At 35.6% G+C, this 25,241-nt stretch overlaps 1 protein-coding gene across 2 annotated transcripts in view; it reads left to right on the top strand.

Annotated features, from left to right (window-relative positions):
• GABRB2 (gamma-aminobutyric acid type A receptor subunit beta2) overlaps positions 1-25,241 on the top strand; it is a gene marked incomplete at both ends in the record, with an annotated part of 235,063 nt that overhangs the window by 200,074 nt on the left and 9,748 nt on the right. Inside the window, one exon of one of the 2 annotated variants that reach the window (XM_080804923.1) lies at positions 3,444-3,557. The exons of the other annotated variant lie outside the window; for it this stretch is intronic. Coding sequence (XP_080661049.1) covers positions 3,444-3,557 — 114 coding nt within the window. The remainder of the gene's footprint in view (positions 1-3,443; positions 3,558-25,241) is intronic. 2 annotated transcript variants of the gene reach the window in all.

A 25,241-nucleotide genomic window follows, 5' to 3' on the forward strand; every position in this document is an offset into this window, starting at 1 on the left:
GGTCTATTTTAATATCTGCTGCAAAGAGTGTTTATAAAGTAGAACATAGTGTTAAATTCAATAAATAGTTCACTGTGATGAAACCAGGAAAGCAATAATACTTTTAAACCATCTGGAATTATTAACCATATCAATCATTATTTAATTGACATTTTAATATTTCTATCTTCAAGTGATTTCCAAGGATAGCACACCATAAATAAGCTCTACAGTTGAATTTTATTTAGAACAAACCCAATGAAACCTTCCAACTCACTGTTTTTACATATCCATCGGTCTCATTATTGGGGGACAGGGGCTATTCTCTAAGAGAAGACACTCCTACCCTGGGAGATGATGTTTTTAATAATGCATATTTTAAGTATGACCCTTGAAAGTTAATGAACCATGGTCTAGAAAATTGTCAATTTCTTTACAGTGCCTGAGTTTTCACTTATTAGAATCCGTCAATAGGTTCCAACCTAGCATTAAGGTTCTCTCAGGCTGTCAAATGAAAGAATACTTTATAAATCCATTCTGTGATTTTTCTGATATAGTAGCATTAGTTAAATAAATAAATAAATAAATAAATAAATAAAACTATCTCATAGGACTGCATTTTGAAATGAGTCTAAATCAATTGCCTAATGAAATGCTGACTTAATAAGATAACATCTGATCTCTTTTCACTTTCATCTACCCTATTTTTTTTATACCAATTTGCATTTAAATGATAAATTTAAAAACCAGAGAGTGGCAGTTTTATAGCAAACTGAACCTGGAGAGCTTCAGAGTTTAAATTCAATGTACTGAGACCAAGATAGAGAATGGTTCACTGAGCAAATACCCCACAGTGGTGAAAAACCCATCCTCTTGGCTGAAGTTGAACCCACAATTCCGAGCATAGAATATGAGAGAACAAAAAAGATATCAGAGCTCTTCTAGTACAGTGGTTCTCAAAAAACAGGTGATTTTTTTCCCCTAGAGCATCTTTGGCCATGTGTGCAGATATTTTGGATAGTCAAAACTGGGAGGAGGGAATTGCTCCCAGTATCTAGAGAATAGAGACCAAGGATGCTCCAGACATCCTTCTTTGCATTGAACAGCCTCCTCCTAACAAATAGCTATCCAGCCCCAAATGTCAATGATGCTGATGTTAAACAACCCTGATGTAGTCCAATCCTATAGTGTCAAGCATAGGAAACTGAGGCCCAGAAAAATATAAGATGCTTGTCCTGATGCAAGTGGTTTCTCCACTTTCTTCAATCAAGATGTGTAATGTCAAGACATCAGAAGTTATAATTAGCACAACGGTTCTGAACAAGTATTTTGTAGTCAGTTTCAGCATTTACCCTCCATTTACAGTTGTGTGGCTATACATACTAAACAAACAAATAAGCAAGCAAGCCTCTCTGACCCTTCAGTTTCCTTATCCTCTCTCATAAATTATTATGAAGATTGTTCATGATAATATGTAGAGAGGATAACATAGTCCTCAATATATAGCAAACACTCTGTAAGTGATAAATAGTAATAAAATATTAAAATATTGTAAATAATAGGAATTATTACTTTTTAAACTAAAATTTACAGTCTCCAGACATATAGCCAATGCTTGTTTGTGTATTTTACAGAGTAAATATCTACTATATAAGGAGTAGTCCCATTCCTGAAAGAGAGTACTATCTACAGAGGAATGTTTCATGTTAGAAGTTTTAAAGTCAATGCAAGGAAATAATTGTCAATACATATTAGCTATAAAATCCATAGCAAACCAACTACAAACTTAATCATTTCTTAGGCCAGAATACTTAGAACCATCTTGATTTAATTAAAACAAAACAGTGACCATCTCACATTCCATACTCCTATTTTTTTTTTTCTTAAGCCAGCATGAAGGATTCGAGATCTACTTGGGGCTCTGATTGCACATCACTTTCTTTTGTGTTGGCATCATGAATAATGTCACTCCATTTCTTATCAATAATGTCCCTTCTTTTCAACTGTAATTCTAATTTTTTTCTTTCTTTTTTTTTTTCCCTAAAGCTGGGGCACAAATAATCAGTTAAGTATTGTTGGATGCTCTGGAAAAATCAGTCACTAGAAAAGGGATTGACCTTTTCAGCTTCCCTTGATGGTTTCCTAGAGACGCAGGCAGCTTGTCAGATCATCTAAAGTGATTTTTTAAACTGTGCTCTGTCCTAAGGTCAGGGAGGGATGAATATGGGAAGCCTAGCCAGGTGGGAGCCAACTGTTACCCAAGGACATACTTCCACATTTTTCCAATCTCTTCTCTGTACTGGTTTCCTGTACCTTTTTAATTTAACAAAAATATATGCAGCTCTTAAAACAATTCTTATCTTGTCATTCAATTGATACAAAAACTAAGGCTCTTAAGGAGAATAAAATATCCAAGGTTGCATAACAAAATTAATAAAATTTCTGAGACTTAATCTGGCTTTTCCAGTCTATCTGGCATACATTCTGCTATGCTAGCAAGTACAAAAATGATACAAAATTTAAAAGCTGATTCCACATTAGTCCATATATTCAATTCAGTTAATTTCACCTAAAAAAACAAAATTTGTTTACAAACGAGAGTCCATGGCCAACAAACAGTATCACTTTCATTGTGTTCATGTAACAAATTAAGTTCTAAAATACTAAGAATTTTAAATAAACCTCAAACCAAAAAGAAGTCTACTGAATATTTTTTCCAAGTGTCTTCCAGAGTTGTTAATTTTATATATATATGTGTGTGTGTGTGTGTGTGTGTGTGTATATATATAAGATTTATAATCTCATATATATAATCTCTACCCTAGTGTTAGGAGAGCCCTTCCTGTTTTCCCTTGCATTCTTCTATTTGTTGTGTGTGTGTGTGTTTCCTTATAGAATTTGTTCTTGATTAATTTCACGTCCTTTTCTTGCTTATGCCTTCAAGTTTCCAATTCTCCTTTCTTCCTTTAAGCTTTATGTTGTTCATTGTTTATTTTGTTGCCAATTACCAAATGTACTATATTTGAGAATTTAGTTACTCCTGCCATTTCACCACCTTGACTCCTACAAATCTGAAAAACCTCCAATACCTTAATTGCTTTGAGGGACCCATAACCACCAGTTTTCCAAATAAAGCCAAAAAGATGTCAATTTGGGGAACATTCTTTATTCTGCACTCATAGGTGTTGTGAGTCTCTGTGTTGCCTTTATCCCTTGTGCCTAATTTTTTTGTTATGCAAAGCCACTAAAACCATTTAAATCTATTCATTTCTAGTGCTTGGAATTAGTTTTTTTTTTTAATGATACTTTAAAAAAATACAGGTAATTCAAAATCCTACTCTCTGTTAGCACCAGTCTTCCTAAAGACCAGTAGCATTTATCAATATCCAATTTACTTTAACCACAAATCCTAATCTACTGGCATCAGTCGACTTAATTAGCACATTCTCTACTTTGTTTTCCAGATTTTTTATAAAGATATTAAACAAAATGGGACCCAATATCGATCCTTGTGGGACCCAACTGGAAACCTCTCCCCAACTAGACGGACTACCAATTACGATTTCTCTCTGTATACGGTTAGATAGCCAGTTTTTAATCCATTTATTTGTATTTCTGTTGGAGCCAATTTGTTTAGCTGTTCCCTGTAAAATAATGTATGGGATCTTTGCATATAATCTATGGACTTATATCCACAGAGACTTGGAAATAACTTAAATGTTTTCATGAGACCCAAATGGGATTTTCCTGTTTGTTTGTTTTTGTTTTTTTTTTAATATAGCTATAATGAGTTTCCATTCAGTCATTATTATTGTGCTAGAGAAAGAAACCAAGTGCCTCGTATTTTGAGAGTCCTTTTCATTTGTGCTGAGAGACTAGAATATCTTTATATACTGTGGCATTTCTTAGTTTTCCCGTTGTTTCTGTTGGTTAGTGGAATAGGTGGAGAATTATATAACCTTTCTATTGGTTGACTCAGAATTTAAGGACCTATATTTTCTTGCCCAGATTATTAATTTATGCCTTGGGATGTTATGTTTGCATCAAGTCCTTGTTGCTTTATTGTTATATATTTTACAAATAACTATTACCTTGGTGGACTCGGCACTATTATAATGATAGGTAAAAGGCAATAATTGAGATTGTTCCTTGTTATACCTCTTGACTTAAATGAATTCCAAGGAAAACCCTTTTTTTTTTTTTTTTTTGCTAATACTTACAGTTTAGTTCCTCATGCATTTGCAATTCTTAAATTGGCGAATTGTCATTCATATTGCCCTCCACATTGGAGGAGGAAGAGAATTGTCACCATTCTACCTTATCATCCACAATTTATCCAAACTGCATTTTTTAAAAAATTTCTATTGCTTGGTGAGGCAGTGAATGATAGTGAATGCCTGTGAATCTTTCCTATGAGGACTTGATGCTTGATAAGCTGTTATTGTATCCTCTGAGTATCTTGTTCTTCTCTAATTTTGCTGTTCTGACTCAAGTTTCCTTAATTCCAAATTTTTATTGCCTTTGGGGTGGGAGAAAGGTATAGTTTATCTACTAAATTACTACTCTGTTTTGGTGTTTTTAAACTGTCTTTTAACTTTATTACTTGTTGTGGTATGCATAGTAACAGAATCTGGTAAGTGGTGTTAGGTAGGTTCCAGGAGAAGAGATATTTGAAATTTTGCCATCACTAAGTTAGTCCTAGCCCCCTAAACATCTGGCCCCTACTGTGTCTGTTCTCTTAGGCCACTTCATTTGTGTTGTTGCTGCTGTTTTCATTTTTAACTCTAGCTACTCTTGTTGAAATTTAAGTAGACTGATTTGGTTGGGCAGTATTCTGGGTAGAATGCTAATCATTTAGAAAAATCACGTTGGACAGTTGGAATTCGGGTTTATGATGAAAACAATTGAAGAATGTTGTATTTTTCAAAACCAGAACCAAAGTATACTGCATGATTGTTCTAGTGACTTGGTAAAGTTATATGAAAATTCAGGAAAATCCTCAGATTATGAGAATATTTTAAAGACAATTTGCCTCTTTGGTGCATTAAATTTTTCAGTTGATGACTTGAAAGAGTTGTTGATACTCTCTAATACTGATTTAGATCCTAATTTCCTAAGAACTCTTTCCCTATTTCATTAAACATTATTTTTAAAGAGAATGTTCAATGATTTACATTGAAGTATGAATCTTAATGTCTTCTGCTTTTATGCTTCTTTGTTGGTGGTGGTTATCTCTTTATTCTGTTCTTTGAGTTCTCTTTTAAGTTCAAATTTAGTGTATGAAATAAGGACTGGCATTGAAAAGTTTGAATAATGAGCTTATAAATCTGTAACCTGTAAAAACATCAAAATGTATGTGACAATCCTCAGAGGCGATAGGGTCCACTGGGAAAATGGTGGCTTTTAGAATCAGACTGAACTAGGTTTACCTTCAGGCATGGTCTTTTATGAGCTATGTGACATTAGATATGTTTAACCTTTCCACCCTTCAAATTCCTCAACTGAAAACTAAACATTAATTTCTGCCTCATGGAGCTGCTGAGGGGATTAAATGAGATAATTCTATTAAGGGCCTTATATAGTACCAGACAAAGAGCAATCAATAAATAGTTATTACTCTGGAGAAGATAACAGAGAATGTATATCTTTCTCATTTTTTTTCTTAGTTCTATTACTATATTTCTAATTATAAAGCTAATTCATGATTTTTTTAATGTATAAAAGGCAATGAAAACTGTCTGTACCTCTGCACCCAGTATAATCATTGTTAACATTGCCTTTTATTCACATGACATACTTTTATTTAAAGAATTATGCTCTGGTATTTTGCATACTGCTATTTTCCACTTCCTTTTTTGTACATTCAAGTATAAATATACATCATTTCTAGTAGCTACAAGATATTTTATTGATATATGTACCATAATTTATGTCATGAACACTTATTGTTAGATATTTGCATTGTTTCCAAGTGGTTTTCCATTATAAATAACACTAAGCGTTCCATTGGTGACATGTTTGTACACCATTGATTCCTGATATATTTCTTAAAATGGAATTTCTGGGTAAAAAAGTATGTGCCTTGAGAGTGATACATTATTGCCAAGTTGTTCCATAGTAAAGTTCTGCTATAGTTGACATACCTACTAGAGCCATATGAGAATGTGGCAGTACATACACGCACACACATACATGATGTCACCCAGCCCTTAAAATGACAGAGAGACAAAACTGATGCCTGTGTCCAATTGAAAAAGTGTTAGAGAAGTGAAGGTAGAAGAATCCAAAACCTATGTCCCCTCCATTCAAAAGCCATAGAGGGGAAAAAAAAAAAAAAGCCATAGAGAATAAAACAGAAGTAGAAAAACAAAACAGAAACAATCAACACTCAACTCAAACTGAAGCTCTGCAGGGAGACAGAGATGCATCAGCAGAGCCAATATTCACACAAGCAGAATCCAGACAAATCCACCCAAGCTATGTTTGAGCAGATGGGGAGATCATTAGACGCATCTAAGCAAAGAAACAGCATGGCAACTCTACATGAAAAATATAAATTACTCTGTCTCTGTCTTCCCAGGTAGAGAGAGAAAGGAACTCAGGATGCTAAAGACAGATAACAACTCTTACTGGAAAAAAATACTTCAGGATAAATTAAAATTTCCCTAACAAAAGCTTTTTCTCACCAAAAATTGAAAGAGAATGTGAAACAAAAGATCATGGATGGGATGATAAACAAGGTGCTATGCATTGATTAAGAAGTGGTTAAGATTATGCAGTGATTAAAAATGAAGACAAAGCAATCTCTATAGAAACTAGTAAACAGTGAGAAAGAGAGTAAGTGTGGCAAAAAAATCAATGCAGTGACACAGAGTTCAGATTGTAGAAAATTGTGCCAAATGGAGAGAAGAGAGATGAAGAGAGAAAACCACTTAGAAAATGACATAATAAATATGTAAAACAGGTAGGAGATTAAACATGCAGAATCATGTTGTTAGTATAGAATGGAATAAAATGGAATAGAAAAAATCTGATGTCAATAATTATAATAATAAAGAATACTTACTGAATGCCTTTTCTATTTTTAGACACTCTACGTATATTACAACATGACATAGTTCTTATTATTATCCTTTGTTGTAGTAATTATAATTTTACAGATGATGAACTGAGACCCAGAGAGTGTAATTAACTTGCTTAAGGTTAGACAGCTAAGAAATGGTTGAACAGAAAATATGACTACAGACTACACTCTTAACTAATATGCTAGACATTATATATTTATACATATCTGTGATGAAATTAATCGGTAAGCCATAAGGATATACTGGGTTCCAAGGTTAAAAATTATATAATCTCATTACCACCTTGTTATATCCTTCTGACATTACCAAACTTCCAGTCAGAAGTAGTAGCTGATCTCTAAGGAAGGAAAAAAAAAAGTTAGGACTCAAACTACTCTATAGTAATATTAAATTTTGTAAAATAATGGAAAAATGTTATAGGGCTCTGAGGGGAAAAGAATAAACTAAGAATATTATTGTTGATAGATAAAGGCAAAAGAAAATAAACTATCCTCAGTATTCAAGGTTTAGTAAATAGAGCATCCATGAAACCTTATTTAAAATGCTTAATAAAAAAGTCTAGCTCCAATTAAAGGTAGTCCAAGTAAGGAACTTTAGAACAGGAAAAGCCAGTGTGCTAGCATTCAGAACTAAAGACAGCATGTCAATCTAAAGCTATAGAGCTCCAAAAATTAGAGTTATAAGTAAAAGATAATTCAATTATTAAAAAAAACTGAATACTAAATACTATATAAAAAGAATAAATCAGGATGTGTATCCTTGAAGAGGCATAAAGTGTTGTTTCCTAATTCATAGCAAGGACTCGACATTTACTCTTTAGGGTTTATGAATCAAGAAGTTGAAGATTAAGGATGTTTAAAATTAACATAGCTACAATTACTACAATTACTACAATGGTGTTTCTTGAAGGGTGCACTATAGACCGCCTACATTAGGGTCATCTGGGGTGCTTGCTTAAAAAGTAGATTCCAGGGGCACCTGGGTGGCTCAGTGGGTTAACCCTCTGCCTTGGGCTCAGGTCATGATCTCAGGGTCCTGGAATTGAGCCCCATATCAGGCTCTCTGCTCAGCAGGGAGCCTGCTTCCCCCTCTCTGCCTGCCTCTCTGCCTACTTGTGATCTCTCTCTCTCTCTGTCAAATAAATAAATAAAATCTTAAAAGTAGATTCCACTTTATTTATGAGATATCATAAATCACACTTCTTAGTGGGACAGCTGAGGAATCTGCATTTTATCTCCCAGATCTGTCGCATCCACTGAAACATGAAAGTTTAAGGATCAGGATCCATGTGATGAACTGACAATTCATCGTATACAAACCTCAGATAATAGGAAGGAAATAAAGAAAGATGAAGGTAAGGCAGCTAAGGCTAGATGTCAGAAAAAAGGATAAGGACAATTTAAAAGGAAATTTAAAGAATAAATTAAGACAATAGAATTAAGACCAAGCTTGTCTTAACTGCTATATATAACTAGAGCACCTAATCAGTTTACCTATCAGAAGAGTAAGATTGCTAGATTAAATTAAGCAACTAAACCCAACAAAATGTTATTTATTAGAGACACCTCTAAAGTAAAGGTATTGAGAAATATTCTTTGTAAAGTCACAGGCAAAAACAATTGAGGCAAATACAAATACAAATCAGGATAACTGAGGATTGGATATTATTACTTTTTAATAGTATTAATATTAGCACTATAGTATTAATATTAGGACTATTACTACATTATAATAAGGAGGTAAAAAATATTGACTGAGGGATATTTTATAATAATTGCAATCCAAAATAAAAGTGTTATCATTGATTAATAATTTACATGCAATTCATAAAATTAAACTTGAAACAGCATCCAAATAAAATGATAGGAAATAAAAAGAGAAAATATCAGAAACATTACCTGAGTAATGTATTTAGTAAAGTTTATTAATTGCATAACCTCATTTTTATACAACTCATGTCAGATACAATAAAAATTAATTTGAAGAACGTCTAGAAAATAATGGCAATTTAAAATACTGTCTAATTAATTCCAAGGCATGTGGTTAAAATAATGGTGGGAAAGTTATAGTTTCAAACACATTTCTAGCCAGTAATTTTAAAAAGTGAATTCAATGTATAATTCAAAAGTTTAAAAAAAAAATCAACAACATATCTAAAAGAAGCAGGAGAAGGTAATTAATCAAGGTCAATTATAAGTTAACAAAATAGAATATCGGAGCAAAATAACATAAAAATAAATCAGTTCTTTTGGGGATGCCTAGGTGGCTCAGCAGGTTAATCATCTGTCTTCAGCTCAGGTCATGAACCCAGGGTCCTGGAATCGAGTCCCACGTCAGGCTCCTTCCTCTGCGGGAAGCCTGCTTCTCCTTCTGCCTTCTGCTCCACCTGCTTGTGCGCACGCGTGCTCTCTCTCTCTGTCTGTCTGTCAAGTAAATACATAAAATTTAAAATAAATAAATAAATCAGTTCTTTTAAGAAAATAGAATAGGGAAATAATTGATCAAGGAAAAGCTTATTAAAGAAGCAAAGAGAGGACCAAAGTAGAAATTTTTTAAAAGCACAATAATTGTTTCTTTTAAAAGGTGAAATAAAAGATAATTATACAAAGATCTCAGAATATGTAGATAAAATATATGACATTCTTAGAAAATATAAATTAGCAAACTGACCCTAGCAGAAAGAGAAGACAAAAAGAGCAATTACCAAAGAAAAAACAAAGAAAACTGATAAAACAATGTAACCCCACTCCAGCCTAGAAGGCTTTAGCAGTAAGTCTCATCAAACACTATAAGCAAATACTTTCAGTGGCAAAACCATATCTAAAAAAACAAAAATATATGAAAATAAGCTATAGATGCATTTTATTAATGACTATTTCAGTGGAGAAAAAAATCTTTAAATATTAAGTTTAATCCAGAGAATATTAAAAGCAAACTGCAACATAAGCACATACTGTCATCTCAAAATAAAATTATAGTCATATTTACTATATGTAAATATACATATATTTAACATATGTCTTATTTACATTGAAGAGGTGAAAATTTTTTCATCCTTTCAGTAGATTACCAAGAGACATTCAAAGTTATCTTTTGAATTCAGTATTCATTTTTGGTTGTAAATTTAAAATCCATAAGAAAATTGGGAAACGATGAATATTTTTCTTGCTGTTTCTTTACTTCTCTTCATCTAGCAAAAAGCTCTCCCTTACATTTTGTCTTAGGGTAGAAAAGTAAAGCAAGGACAAGAAATGGATGCTTACCATTCACACTATTATTTAATTTTGTCAAAATTACTAGCCAGTGAAAATTATATGAGAGAAAATAAAGAATATTTTAAAAGGAAGAAAAAAGATTTCACACTTAGCAAAAAAAAAGAAGAAGCAAGAGAGAGAGAGAAAAGGAAGGAAGGAAGGAAAGAAAGAAAGATTGTGGGAGAAATTTTTAGAAACCACATGAGAAAGGAGAAAGGGAAGTTTTCACAGCTTTTCTATATAAAGAGTATATAAATAATAATAAAAATATTGGAAGGAAAGAAAAGATCCCTTTTACTACTAATAATAAGTTTTTGATGAAAGAAAACTTTGTTAAAAAAACTTACTTTTTAAAACAAGGTAACTTTTTAAGAGAATCAATGTATTTCTAAATTATTCTATGAGTTTAGTGTAATCCCATTGGATGACCAATGGCTTCCTTTGTAGTTTTGATCTTTAGTGGTTTGTTTTAGAACTTTGACACAGCAATTCTAAAGTTTTTTTTGGAAGAAAAAAAAAAAAAACATGTGAAGAATCAGGATTGTGAAAAAAAATAAGAAAATAATACCTCTACCAGAAGTTTAAATGAGTTATAAAACCAGAGTGATTAATGTGGTATAGTACTGAATCAGTGCTATCTAAATAAAGAGCATAGAAATTGCCTTAGAAACATTAGAAAATTAAATTATTAATAAAAGTATCATTTAATGTCATTGGGAAAATGTGAGTTACTTAATAACAGTGGTGAGTAATTGGATGGTCTGACCATTTGGGAATATTTAAATGTAATACCATACATCTAACCCATCCTTTCCTCCAGATTAAATTCTAGAAAAATTAAAGAGCTAGATATTTTTAAAAGAGGAAAGGTACATAAAAAGCAGAAAATCCTGTATAAACATTTTAATAAACATGGATTAGGTAAAACAAGACAGGAAATCTAGAATCCAGAAAAGATTAATATATTTGCGCTTATAAAAAATGTTTAGTTTCTGTATTTTCTTTTTCTCTTATCATTCTTATCAGGTAAAGCTTTTTTTTTTTTCCCACAAGAAACATAATTTTTTGCCTTCTTTCTAATTATCAATTGCTTTTCAAAACACATGTTTATAGTCATTTAATAATCCAACTTTTAAATCCCACTTTTTGAGGGGAAAAAACAATCAAAGTGTTTGTAAATATTTTTTTAAGATTTTTTTTTTTTATTAGAGAGAGAGCACCAGCAGTGGGGAGGAACAGAGGGACAAGCCAACTCTCTGCTGAGCAGGAAGCCCAGTATGGGGGGCCGGGACTCCAGGACCTCCCAGAACCCAACGATCACGACCTGAAGCAAAGGCCGACATTTAACTGACTGAGCCACCCAAGTGCCCCATGATGATTTTTTTTCATGCATCTGTTGCATTTTTTTTTTAAGATTTTTTTTAATTTATTCATTTGACAGAGAGAGATCACAAGTAAGCAGAGAGGCAGGCAGAGAGAGTGAGAGGGAAGCAGGCTCCCCGCTGAGCAGAGAGCCCGATGTGGGACTCGATCCCAGGACCCTGAGATCATGACCTGAGCTGAAGGCAGCGGCTTAACCCACTGAGCCACCCAGGCGCCCCACATCTGTCTGTACTTTTATATGAGCAGATTCTCTTTCTCATTTCCCTTCAGAAGTATTGATTATTGATTGCTCTTCACAATTTATCATGGGTATAATCTTCTTTAACTTGCATTTCCCACATTTGTTAAGCAATTTAATAACTTTTCATATATTGATATGGTGAAATCAACATCCCTGTGAATTGCCTATGGTTACTCTTTTTTAAAAAAATATTTTATTTACTTATTTGAGAGAAAGCTTTGTGGGGTAGGGGCAGAGGGACAAGCAGATTCTCCACTGAGTGGGGAGCCCAACATGGGGCTTGACCTAGGACCCTGAGATCATGACCTGAGCCCAAGTTAGATGTTTAACAGACTGAGCCACCCAGGAACCCCTTGTCTATGTTTACTCCTATCCATTTCTCTTTTTTCAGTTTCCAGAGGTCTAAGTATAATGAATATACTAACCATTTATTAGTATGTGCATTGCAGATATTTTTTCCAAGCTCTCAATCATTCTGTAACAAGTCCTCAATTTTTATATTGTCGAATTATTTATACTTCTGTAATTTCTGGGTTTTCTGGAATGGATAAAAATTGTTCTTGAAACTCTAGGTTAGGCATATGGTCTAATGAATTTTTCTGAAGTTTTTTTTTTTCCTTTTCATACTTAATTGATTATTTCATGTTTTACATTTAATCCATCTTAGATAATATATTATTGTTAGTGCAAGATAATGGTCAACTTTATATTTTTCCAGGGGTAAAACCAATAGCACAAACACTATTATATTAAAAATCCATTTTCCCAGTGGTTACATTTGGAGGTGGGATGGGATGATAAAACACTCCCATTTTTATGTCTTTTTTATTGTTTGAACTGTTATAATGAGCGCACATTACTTTTAAAATTTAAGACAGTATGTGAGTGTGTACATGTATACATATTCCCACTCAGGTTGCCAGTATATTCCTATGACCCACTTATTACCTTCTCTCTTCCTTACACAGAGACACACACCCTTAGTCACCATACCTACCACACCCCTGCAGACACAAACCACACACATACAATTCCTACTTTTCCCAATGCTTCATATATCACTTAGCCAGAATAATCCAATTACATATAAACAGCACATGCTCATTTCCAATAATTATTGCTATCAGAAAGAAAAAGAAGGAAGGAAGGAAGCAGGAAGTAGGGAGAGGGAGGGAAGAAGAAAGAAAGAGGGAGAGAACGGTGTAGTCTGTATCATTAGCAGCCTGCCTTGGGAGCGGTCAAGCCCATGCTGTCTGACGTTCTTGTCGATGTCACCAATGATACAGTTAAACAAAGACCTCCACTGTTTTTTTTAAGCTTGGGCATACCTATAACAACACTGCCCATGGATGCCTGCAGATTAAAAAATTAAACTTCTACCTTGGTACAGCAAAATGAAATTCAGATGACTTGAGATTTAAGTTTTAATTCTGACACGTAAGCCGTACTTGTAATATCTGAGAAGTCAACCTGTCCTACAAAATAAGGAAGTGATCTCCAAGATCTCATCCACCTTAAAAATTATGTGGTTCTAGAATGTTTACTGAGCCTTCTTGCCTGAAATTAATTTGTCCCATAGCCTCCTTTTGATTAAACCTCCTTTCACTTATTTCTACTACAAGCAATTGCTTATTAATTTAAAAATTTACAAACAGTTGTACAGAGTTTATATCATACTCTGTGGTTAAAAACCATTTTATTTAATAACTTTCCTTTTGGAAAAATGTGGAAAAATGCCTATAGAGAGAAATATTGTAAAATAATTTCCTGGGTTAGGAACCACTAAAAGTACTATGAATCCAACCCCTATTCTAAAATTAACTCATCTAAATAAGATGTAATTCTTTCATTGGATATATTAGAATGTAATTGAATAATAAGATGCAGTAAGAGGTGGCAAGTAGCCAAGCAGGCAGTTCCATTAGATTATGAAAATATTGTGCCCTTGTGTAGTATTTATACTTTTTCAATGTGTTTCAATTATCTCAAGAATAACCAGATACATAGAAGGTAAATATAATCCCCATTTTATAAATGAGTAAATAGAACAGACACCTAGGCATTCATTGATGAAACACATTTCCAGGACCAAAGCCCCTTGAATCTTATTGCCATGTTCCTGTCCATTACCTGGTCAGTTTCTCCGTTGAGTCCCTTCTTCATTAGAAAATCTGGTTATTTCCTGTCCTATGAGGAGGACAATATTTATCAGCTATGACTCATTTCCCTTCAATTAAATTTTTTCCTAGAATGAGAACTACAACCAAAGAGTTAAATTTTGAAAACATATCTGTTCTATCCCATGTTGCCAGTAAACAAAATTTAGCAAACAAAAGAAAAAGTGTATATGTAATACTTTGTGGTTTTTCAAATCGCTAGTAATACTTTGCCTCTTCAGGTGCTCCATTCCATTCTAGAATTCAAAATACAATACCACTACCGTGTTGTTCGATTGGTACTGGAAGTCAAGCCCAACTTGTGGATTATTAACATAGTCTTTAAGGAAAAATATGTGATTGTTTTCAATTTTAAGACGAAGCTTCACTTTTGAAGAGCTCCTGAAGTTAGTATGGTACTTACCTATATTATAAACATGTAGCTTCTTTCTTTTTTTCCTTTATAAAAAACTTGCCAATGAATTAATGGTGTATTTTGTAGTTTTTGAAATCTCAGGTTTTAGGAAATGTAGTAACAGTTATAGTATAATGAATACAATTATTACTGAGAAAACTCTGGCAAGATTATGAATTCTTGAAAAATAGAAAACCATGTGTTCCATGGGCAGCTATGGGAATTAAGGACGGGCATTAAATTTTTATTAACTATCTTTCTATTAATATAAAATTGTTAAAAAACAAAACAAGTAAAGTACCTCTAGCTAGTCTTGTGTTCCTAAAGAAATTAGGAATTTTTTATGGCCTCTGTTGAGAAGAGGTTTACAAAATTGCTTGATGCTTTTTTAATTTTGGCAAAAAGCACCAAGAGAAACATAACAAAAATGGAAGCTGAAATAATTTCGAAATCTCCCTCAGCAATAAACAAGCTGTCTCTTTTGCCTGTTGATACCACTACTAGCTTCTGCTGCAAAAAATTTCTGGAAGCTGGACCAGCTTCAAAGACCCCACAGTCAGTTTCTTCCACTGAGTCCCAGACATTGCTATGACTCTCTACAGGAGGGTGACTATCTCTGAATCCTGGAGCGCATGCATGCCAACCCAGGGGCCAGACTGGGAGTGCCCCGCAGGAAGAGTCCTCAACAGCGAATACTGCTTTCTGGAGCATTTCACACTTCCTCACCCCTCTCAGGGTTGAGAATGTTGGTTCCCTCATGTCAACAACATGGGCTGCATTCCTCTGACAGTCTTTCAGATACACATTGCTCCCATCACCACAGCTCGCAGCAGCAGGGTAGCCTTAAACTTTTCTCACAAGGGACAAGATTTAGAAGGAACATCACAAATGTGTTGGTCATTCAGCAAGTTTATCAAATTGTTGCTCTTGGAAAGTACCGCAGCTGTTAAGAGAACAGACACACCCAGCTTCATCAAAACTACTCGATTCTGAATTTGAGACAGTCCTGAATTTAAGGCCCATAATTCTCACTTATTAGATATGTCAGCCTGAGAAAGCTCTCTGAGCCTCCTTTTCCAACTTTTAAATAGAGCTTACTGTTCTACCCTCAAGATAGTAAGGATTGCAGGAGGAAATATGAGGAAGTACTTGGAAAGCAAGCATTTCTTAAGCGCTAACCCCAAAATTGATGTCTATTGTGAAAAGAGTTGCATGGGCAGAACTCTGACTTTTCCCCATTTCTCAAGATTTGTTTCTGAATTCAGAAGCACTGTCTCTGTCAGCCAGTCTGATGGGACAGTCCACTGCCCCTAAAATATTCTTTTAAATTATATGACATAATCAGAATGAATAGTAAATAGTACACGTGATACATGCTACTGAGTTTCTGGCTACTGAGGTGTTAACTTTAAATGCATGTTCTGAAAAAGCTTCACAGAGTAAAAGGCACATTCCATCTCAGGGGAAAAAAAGGGCAAGGAGCTCTTCTGTCCTGCCCGGATATACATGGCTATGACATAACAATAGCAATTTAACCCTTAATATGAACTGATCTTCTCATTTTATAAATGAAGAAGCTGATACCCAGAGAGGTAGATTGACTATCCACAGACACACAGCAATGAAATAACAAAGATCCCAATTCTGTGGCATAACGTGTACATTGTCAGCACTGCCTTTCACTCCTTGACTTGATTATATTTAATAATTTGATCTGCATCCTTCCTCAATCCCTTGCATTTTTCAACAATGTACTCTGACAAATACTAGTAAACAGGAAACCATTCTGGTGCGTTGGAAATTGTTTCATCCCAGATCCTCCCCCGTATGTAACATTGAACAAAGCACTTCTGAAATACTAATATATCTAAAAAGCTAACATTTACCAAGGGTTTGCAAGTTATTTTTACTTAAATTTTTACCATCCAATGCCCCATAGTAGCATTTTATAGGGGGTCATCCTCAGACCACAATATCAGAATCAATACTTTAAAAAATGCAGAACCCAGCCCATTCCTGGATTTACTGAATCAGAATTTCTGATGACCCAAGAATTTAAATTTTAGCACATTCTCCAAATGATTCTGATGCTCATGAAAGTTTGAAGCTTGTTAGTTACTAAATATTCTTATAGTTCTCTAAAATTTTATTGATGACAAAAGCTGAGGTCCAGAGAAATAACATATTCAGCCACATAGCTAGTAAGTTGCAAACCTAGGATTTGAACCCAGGTCTTTTGTTATCATCATCATCATCATCATCATCATCATCATCATCATCATCTGAGGGTTTTCAATATTTGACACAGAGTCTAGCTGATATTCTTTACCAAAGTATCACCTTAGATTTGATGTTCTCTCTTATCTCCATAAATTCATAATTTTCTTCATTTCCTAACTCAACCTATAGCCTGAATTTTATAAAGTTTAATCATTTACTGTCCACCATCATCTGCAGATCTCAGAGACAAGAATCATTTGTTGTTAAAATGGAACAGAGAGATGTTTGATAAGGCTGTGTCAGATTAATAGGAGTCTCCCAACAAGGGTTGAATGTGAGAGTAGATGGTGCATTTGGCAAACTCTGGCTGCAGTAAATCACCATGAAATTGGCTAAATGTAGAGGAGTTGTTGGCCACCACTGTATAGGAATCCCTGACTAAAGTGGATTTAATCACTCTCTCTCCAGTTCACTCTCCCCCTGGGGTTTATCAAATCAAGTTGGTGCCTTGATTGTGATTAATTCAGCATTCTGAAAAGGGAGCACAAAACGTTACCAGTGGACTCCTCTACCACTTTACAGTATAGACATTGAAGACCTGGTTTAGCAGACTTGGAGAGCTACCCAAGATCCTTAAAAAATTCCTTTTTTTTCGTTTTTTTTGTTTTTTTTTTAGTCCTACAGTCTATTGACTTTGAGAACTTTAAAGAATCTAAGAGATGATGTAACCCAGTGCTTCTCAATCTTTAATGTGCATAAAAGCTATCTCCATATCTTGCCAAAGTGCAGACTCTTATTCTGTAGGTCTAGGGTGAGGCTTGAGACTCTGCACTTCTGACAAACTTCTTGGTGATGCCAAAGCTGTTGATCTCTGGACCGCACTCAACAGCAAGGAGCTAGCCCAGGGAATGCAAATGAGTCCCGACCCTAAAGGAGTAGTGGCTGCTGCCTTGAGAACTAGTCTGAAAGTTCTGTTGTTGATTCGGGGACCAGCTGGTCCATTTGCCTGGTTTGTGCCTCTCTCAGGTGTAAGGATAGGAAACTTCGCCTCAACATAAGCTTCTACTGTTTTTAATTAACACTTTCTTTTACTTGTAGTTGCATTTTTTAGTTCCTTTTTTTAAAATTGAGGTATAATTGACCTAACATTATATTAGTTTCAGGATTGCAACATAATGATTGTTATCTGTATATATTGCAAAATGATTGTCCTAAGTTCAGTTAACATCCATCCCTGTACATACTGATATATATATATATATATATTTCTTTTTTTTTTTTTTCCCTGTGTGATGTCTCATTTTTATAGGCAGACGCTGAAACCCAGAAATGTCAGTAACTTCCTCAGGGTCACATAAGCTAGTTCGTGGTAGCACTGGGACTAACCAAAGCTGGAACATAAACCCAGGTTTCTCTCTCTGAGTTGCACAATTTCATCACGGATTGCATGTGAAGCTGTTTTAAAATAGCTTTCCTCAGTTCTATCATTGGCAGAGCAAGGCACAGAGTACAATTTAGATTCAAGAAGCCAAGAAGAGTTGAATTCAGACTCTGAAAAATCCTACAACTTTGGGAAAAGAATTTCTCTGTGTCTTAGTTTTGTTAATCCGTGAGATGATAAGTCCTTGTTGGGCCTTTCAGATTCCTTCTGACATTGTGGAAGGCAATGAAATAAAAGACACGAAACCCATTTGATAAGACATAAGTAACTTAAATAAATAGAAGGCATTTTTATTAAAATTACTGTAGGATCACTTTATTCTTAACAGGATTATTGATTTTGGAAAACTGTCCCTACATTTCTGTATATCTATATTTCATGTAGATATAAACATACATATATATATTTACATATATAAAAATATAGATGAATAATACATGACCTTACTATTATCCTAGGTTGAATATTATCTGAAATTATTGAAATTACTATTTTGAATTTTATTAATGATACCTTTTTGATTTTCCATCCACCTTTAATGTATCTGGTCTGTGCAAAGCATGCAAAGAAGCATGGGGAGAGAGAGAGAGAGAGAGAAGGAGAGAGATATCAAGCAAGCCAGCCAAAATCTTGTCAGTGATATCTCGTTTTGGACATCCAGTAACAACAAGGATCCATGTTTCTTTATACACATCCAGAAGGAAAGCTGGGGATTTTTTTTTTTTTTAAACCCCAAAGCCTCCAATAAACCTTTCCTTTCTTTTCATTGGTTCAGTTACATTACGCCTTTCCATTCCTGGACCAATCCCTGGTAAGGGGAGGGGGAATACCAAGACTGGTTTATAGCAGTCTGGCCCATGACTGGGATCTGTCTCTCCCATTGTTACAACAGGTGGGATAGATTCAACCACAATCCACCACAGAGGTTAATGGGGAAATACAAAGAATTAATTTTACCTACCTATGTAAACCAGTGAATTTACATTTTCTTTCCCAGTTGAGAAATGTCAAAGTTTTAAGTATTGTAACAGTGTTACCTTTTGTTACACACCTAATTATATGCTGGACATGCTGGTAGGCTCCTTAAGTATCTTGTCTCCAGCTTAAAACAAACCATTGTATAATGTGCTTTTATTTTAAAGATGAGGTGCTATAACTTGATTTTAAAGATGAGACACCTGAGGCTCAACTAAGCTATGGAACTTGACCAAGGACCCAGTAAAGAAGCTAGAATACAAAGCTGATTTCAAAACTCATGCCTTTAAGACTTAACTATATATATGTTCTTATCTACACTGAAATCTAAAATAGTGCTGCACAAAGATGATCTACAGAATGTAATTTCATATTCTCTCTACATCGTAATGAAACTCTCATTATAAACGTATTTGATTGGGGAAAGTTCCTCATTTCCCATAAGTAAGAGAAGATAGAAATAAATCCGAAAACTTACCTTTTCTGATGAGTGCAAACTCTCCCTTCCCCAAATTTTACTGATCCTGCTGGCAAACAACAAAATGGAACACTTTGAATTACCTCTTGCTTCCCCCCACTGTAAGGATGAAGAACCAAACAACATTAAGCATTAGGAATAAATATTATTTTGTTAGGCCTATGAATAATGAGAGTTCTCAACATTACATACTTTCCCGGATGACTGAACCTAGAAAATTCACACAACCCCAAACCAACAGGAAGCTCCCTACCAAAGGGCTGTAGCACAGAGTTGCATGGGTGTCTTGCTACAATCATTTGTTTCTTGAAGAGTAGCTGAGCAAGTGCTGTGTGGTCCTCTGTCACCACTGCCACAGCTGTTTTAGTTTAAAAACTGGTTTATCATCTCAAACCTCTCCTGGCCATGATGTGACAACAGTTCAATTCCTTTATTTCTACCTAATATCTCATAAAACCTTCCACATTATCTTTATTATGTGCCCTCCAGAATCTCTGCTTCCTTCATCTGTCCCTGACTTAGAACTTTCTCCTCTCCAATGAAAGTTACTGTTCTGTGAGTTTATCCTATGGGATACTGTTTTAGGTACTTTCTATGAATTCTCTCATTTAATCCTCACAACCACCCAATAAGGCTGACACTGTTCTACCTATTTTACAGTTGAGAAAACTGAGGCTCAGAAAGGTTAAATACCCTACCCAAGATCACAGAGCTTTGTGACCTTTCCTTTAATCCAGTCTGCCTCTTACCCAAGCAGTGTGGCTTCAGAGCCCATTAATGCCTCAACCCAAGAGAAGATGAATGCTTATAGGTTTACCCTGAGAGTTCCTACAGTCTACAGGTAAAGGGTTTGGATATTTGTACTAGCTTATTTTAAAATGTAACGTGAGTCCCTCTCATTTCACAAAGTGGCTCTTCCTAATATGAAGTCAAGTCAAAGTTGGCAGGAAAGGTCCAGAAGGAAAAGATGAGCTCCCTCAAGCTGTCTAACTTAGTACTTACTGAGTATAATGTTGTGTAGACAAAGGGGCCCCCCTCTCTACCTTTCCCCTTTCTTTCTCTTCCCCTTCTGGAAAGGCCTGAGTCTCTTTTTATAAAGGCCCAGGGCCACATTTATTCCTCCCCGCAACTTCCAGACTCAGACCATCATCTCTTATTTGCCCACTGTCCCTGCCCCATTCTTGTCACCATTCCTTCAGCTGCACGGTGCATGCGCATATTCCTAAATGTCTCCCCTCAAAACAAGAGGGAATTTTACTCTCTCAAGGGGACATATGAATCCTAGTGTACCTTCCATCTTCAGTGTGGTGACTCAGAAATAGGACTGTCTGGGTTCAAATTTCAGATCCCTTATTTACTCATTGCATTACTTTCTGCAAGTGAGTTAACTTTTTAGTCTCAGTGGGCCTATCTATGAAATGAGAGTTTGTTTGTTTAATTTTGTTTTATTTTTTTATAAACATACAATGTATTTTTATCCCCAGGGGTACAGGTCTGTGAATCGCCAGGTTTGCACACTTCACAGTGCTCACCACAGCACACACCCTCCCCAATGTCCATAACCCCACTCCCCGAGAGTTGTTAGTAAGAGAAGCTACCCTAAGGGAGTGTGGCAAGGAATACATGCCACAATCCCTGTAGAGTGCTTTTAACTACCTGGAATACAGGATACGGGCCCACTAAACATTGACTACAAGTATTACCTGCGAATTCAACAATACTTTTTGTGTCCCTGTCCGACATGCTCCTTGCCCTCACAGTGACCGTATCTGGAAGGGAGGATACACTTCCAACAAGCATCTATGGAAATAATACATAAGCAAAAACCAAGGCAGTGAGGGAAACATCTTCATTGCTGTGAGAGCATATATCAGAGGACCTGACAGAGTGGGGTATGGTCAAAAGGGACTCCCCAATGGAAGGAACATTTTTGAACTGGGCTGTGGAAGATACAAGCTACATATGAGTAAGAAAGAATGAGTATGGGTCCCCTACTCTCTATTATCTGATGACACAAACATTAGAAAGTCCATGGTCCTATTAAGAAACTGTGTGGAGCTTATAAATGCTTTTGTTGTAATTAGATTTTGCCATTCGTATTTGTTATGAAGGCATTTGTTCTGTAATCATACTTCCCTTAGCATCAGTTATTTTGCTCTTGCTGTATAGAGTGGGTACACGCTTACAAGTACACACTCTAAGTTATGGGGACTACACCACTTTTTTATTACTGCTGAGTCACTTTTCACTGGTGCCTTTTTTAAAGCACAGTTCCTAGATGCAGTGCTGTTCAGTGCTAAAAATGTGTCTCAGTTCCCACTCAGAGAATCTGGTAATCAGTGTGAATCCATGCACTCTCCCCCTCCAGCCCACCTCTGTTCAAGAGACCCACTTCAGCACCACTTTCATGCCCCCTGCCATTCAAGAACCAAATGAAATTCTAAATCCATAGAAGCAAAGGTCCCTGGCTGTGTTCCTGGCATCTCTGTGGAGATGAATATGCTGCTCCTTTCTGTTACCCTTTTGTTCTGTGTTCACTGGAATCCTGCCTATCTGGTCTGCATTAGGTCAGCTTTTTGGCATCTTCGCCAAGTTAAATGAAAAACAATAGGAGGCAGTGGGTAACGTTCTTTGGAGGGAGAAAGTGTCTCTAATACATGGAAGTGGAGCTGCTGATAGTCTAGATGGTTTGTCTGTTTTTGTTTGTTTGATTAGAATAGGCTAATTCTCTTTTCTGAGTCAATATTTTAGAGGGGGAGGGAACTCTCAGATTTATAACTGCATTAAAGCACTCGTGTCTTGACGAGGATAGAAACTAAAACTCGACTTCTTTGCTTCTAGATGACAGATAGAAGCAGATGGTAATTTCCCTCTGACACAGAAGTGAAAAAGCAATGTGTGGTTCTTGTCCTCCTTATGGGACAAGGCTGGGTTTCAAAACCCAGTAGCAAGAGAAAACCATGGGTCTTCCAACGACCTGGGGTAATTATGGACCACAATCTTTAAGTCAAATATAACCTACCAGTGAGTCTTGAAATTTGACCTGATCGATTGCCTCAATTTTTACTCACTGTTCTGGGCTTTGGGAGCTAGAAAAGCCACCCCTCTTCCCTCTTAGGAACATGCACTGTTATCACCCTTGACAACATGTGGAAACCCCAGAGGGAAAATGTAGTTCCTCTTTTGGTAAAGTTTATCCATTTTTCTCCCTCTCCCTATGCCTGTGCATTAGAAACACTTGACTGGGGACGCCTGGGTGGCTCAGTTGGTTAAGCGGCTGCCTTCGGCTCAGGTCATGATCCCAGCGTCCTGGGATCGAGTCCCACATCGGGCTCCTTGCTCAGCAGGGAGCCTGCTTCTCCCTCTGCCTCTGCCTGTCTCTCTGTCTGCCTGTGCTCACTCTCTCTGACAAATAAATAAATAAAATCTTTAAAAAAAAAAAAAAAAAAGAAACACTTGACTGGCATGTTTGCAGCTTGCGGGAAGAAACCAAAACAAATGCTCTCTGTGGTATTAGTTAAAAATGGATTGGGAAATTGTGAATTACTGGTTACATGGTGTGTATAAACATCTTTAGCAAGTCATCATCCGGAATGCTTTGAGTTGTATGAACCAGCTAATAAAAAAATTAGATCAATTGTTTCTCTCCAGCCTGGGACTGGAGTCAATTATTCAGATGGAAATTGAACTGGAACAAACCTTTACCTCTCAGGACCCGAGTTTCCAGGTGTTAAAATGTTTGAATTATCAGGACTGGATGGGCAAATTCTCACATCTACCTCAAAATTTATCGAAATAACACTCAGGGTTTATATAAGCTAATTTTAAACCTGGCTCCGTTCCACACATCCTAAAGATGTACAGTAATACAAGGCAAGTCCCTCCTTTGGATGGAAGAAATGTCCATTAAAATGAACAGATTGTGAATACAGTTTCCTTCACTTCTTCCAGCTTCAGGAAATTTGACTATGATTCCAATCTTTTATATTTTTTCCATACAATTAAAACAACTCCTGACTTTCAACTTTAGTTGAAACAGTAGCTTTATTTATTAAATTGAGAAGAGGAACCCAAAGAGAATTCTATCAGCCTTCCAAAAGAAATTAGCCAATTCATTATATATTTTATTAATTTTATTTTATTATTTAATGTATTAATTTGAATGTAATCTCATTTCCCCTAAATTTAGCATTCATCCTTCAATCTCAATCCAAATATTATTTTTAAAAATACATGAGCTCTGTCATTTACATATCATTCTTAATAAATTCCACATAAATTAACACATATATAGAAAGGAATCATTTTCCAAGAAAAATAAATTTGATTCTGTGAAAGTAAGAGGCCTGGAAGAGATTAAGCCACAAAAAACTAAGAAGGCTACCTAGGAAGTTCAAGAACAGAAAGATACTGCAGAATTTTTCACTGCAAGGCCCTACACAGTTAGGAAAATAAATATAATACTAGCATTGGGTCTAGATCACAGTTTTTGTTTTTGTTTTTCTATTATGTCCAATTAGACCACAGTTTGTTTGTTTTTTTTTTTTTCAAGATTTTATTTATTTATTTGACAGAGATCACAGGTAGGCAGAGAGACAGGCAGAGAGAGAGGAGGAAGCAGGCTCCCTGCTGAGCAGAGAGCCCGATGTGGCGCTCGACCCTAGGACCCTGGGATCATGACCCGAGCCGAAGGCAGAGGCTTTAACCCACTGAGCCACCCAGGCGCCCCTAGACCACAGTTTTGAAGGAAGCTCCAGACCTGCAGGATTTTTGCTAGGCAGATTTTTCCCTATGTATTATTCCTATGTTATGCCGTGAGTTTTTTTGAAAAGGCAATAAAGCCGTTCATAATTATAGATTAAATGGAACTGAAAGACAACGTTTGTATAAGTGATACCTACAATGACTGATATAGCAGACCAGAGTCTGAACCCTTACATGTGATTTTGACCACTATAGTGATGTTTAAAAATTTAGATTTAAATTTCCTTCAGGAAAATAAATAAATAAATAAATAAATAATAAATGTCCTTCAGGCAGGCCTCTATTTTTTAGTTTCATTTACTATAGGGCCAGCTTATTCCTATTCTCCATTACACCTGCTTCACACCTTTGTATGATCTCCCTAGCCAGATTTGAATGTATGATCCTAGACTTAGTCTAACCCTCTAGTAATTCCATTTAGCAAGTTTTATTTTGAATATTTTGTATCAAGTACAGTGGCCAGCATTAGGAATATGTAAGCAATAAAATACAATCTCTGCTTACATGTTTGCTATCACGGGGGCGGGGTGGTGCTGGGAAGGAGGGCTCAGTTGGTAATAGAGGATTTAACCTGGTGGACGGGGTTAGCAAGGCTGTCCTAAGTCCACCTAGACTTTCTAGAGCAAGAAAGAACACTGAGGCCGAGAGCAAGCAAGGATTAGAACTGGCTCTCATCACTGAAGTCAGTGTTCTTTCCAGTCTGCTTGTGAATGTTGAAAGGGGCATATGAGAAGGACCAGAAAGAGCAGGAGCCTCAGTTCACTTGGTGGCTCATGCTTGCTGGAGGTCTTCTCACTCATGATCCTGTATTAATCACAATTTTTATAAAAGCTTTATCTTCTGGGGTCCT

Source organism: Martes martes (genome assembly GCF_963455335.1).
Source record: "Martes martes genome assembly, chromosome: 5".
NCBI lineage: Eukaryota > Metazoa > Chordata > Mammalia > Carnivora > Mustelidae > Martes > Martes martes.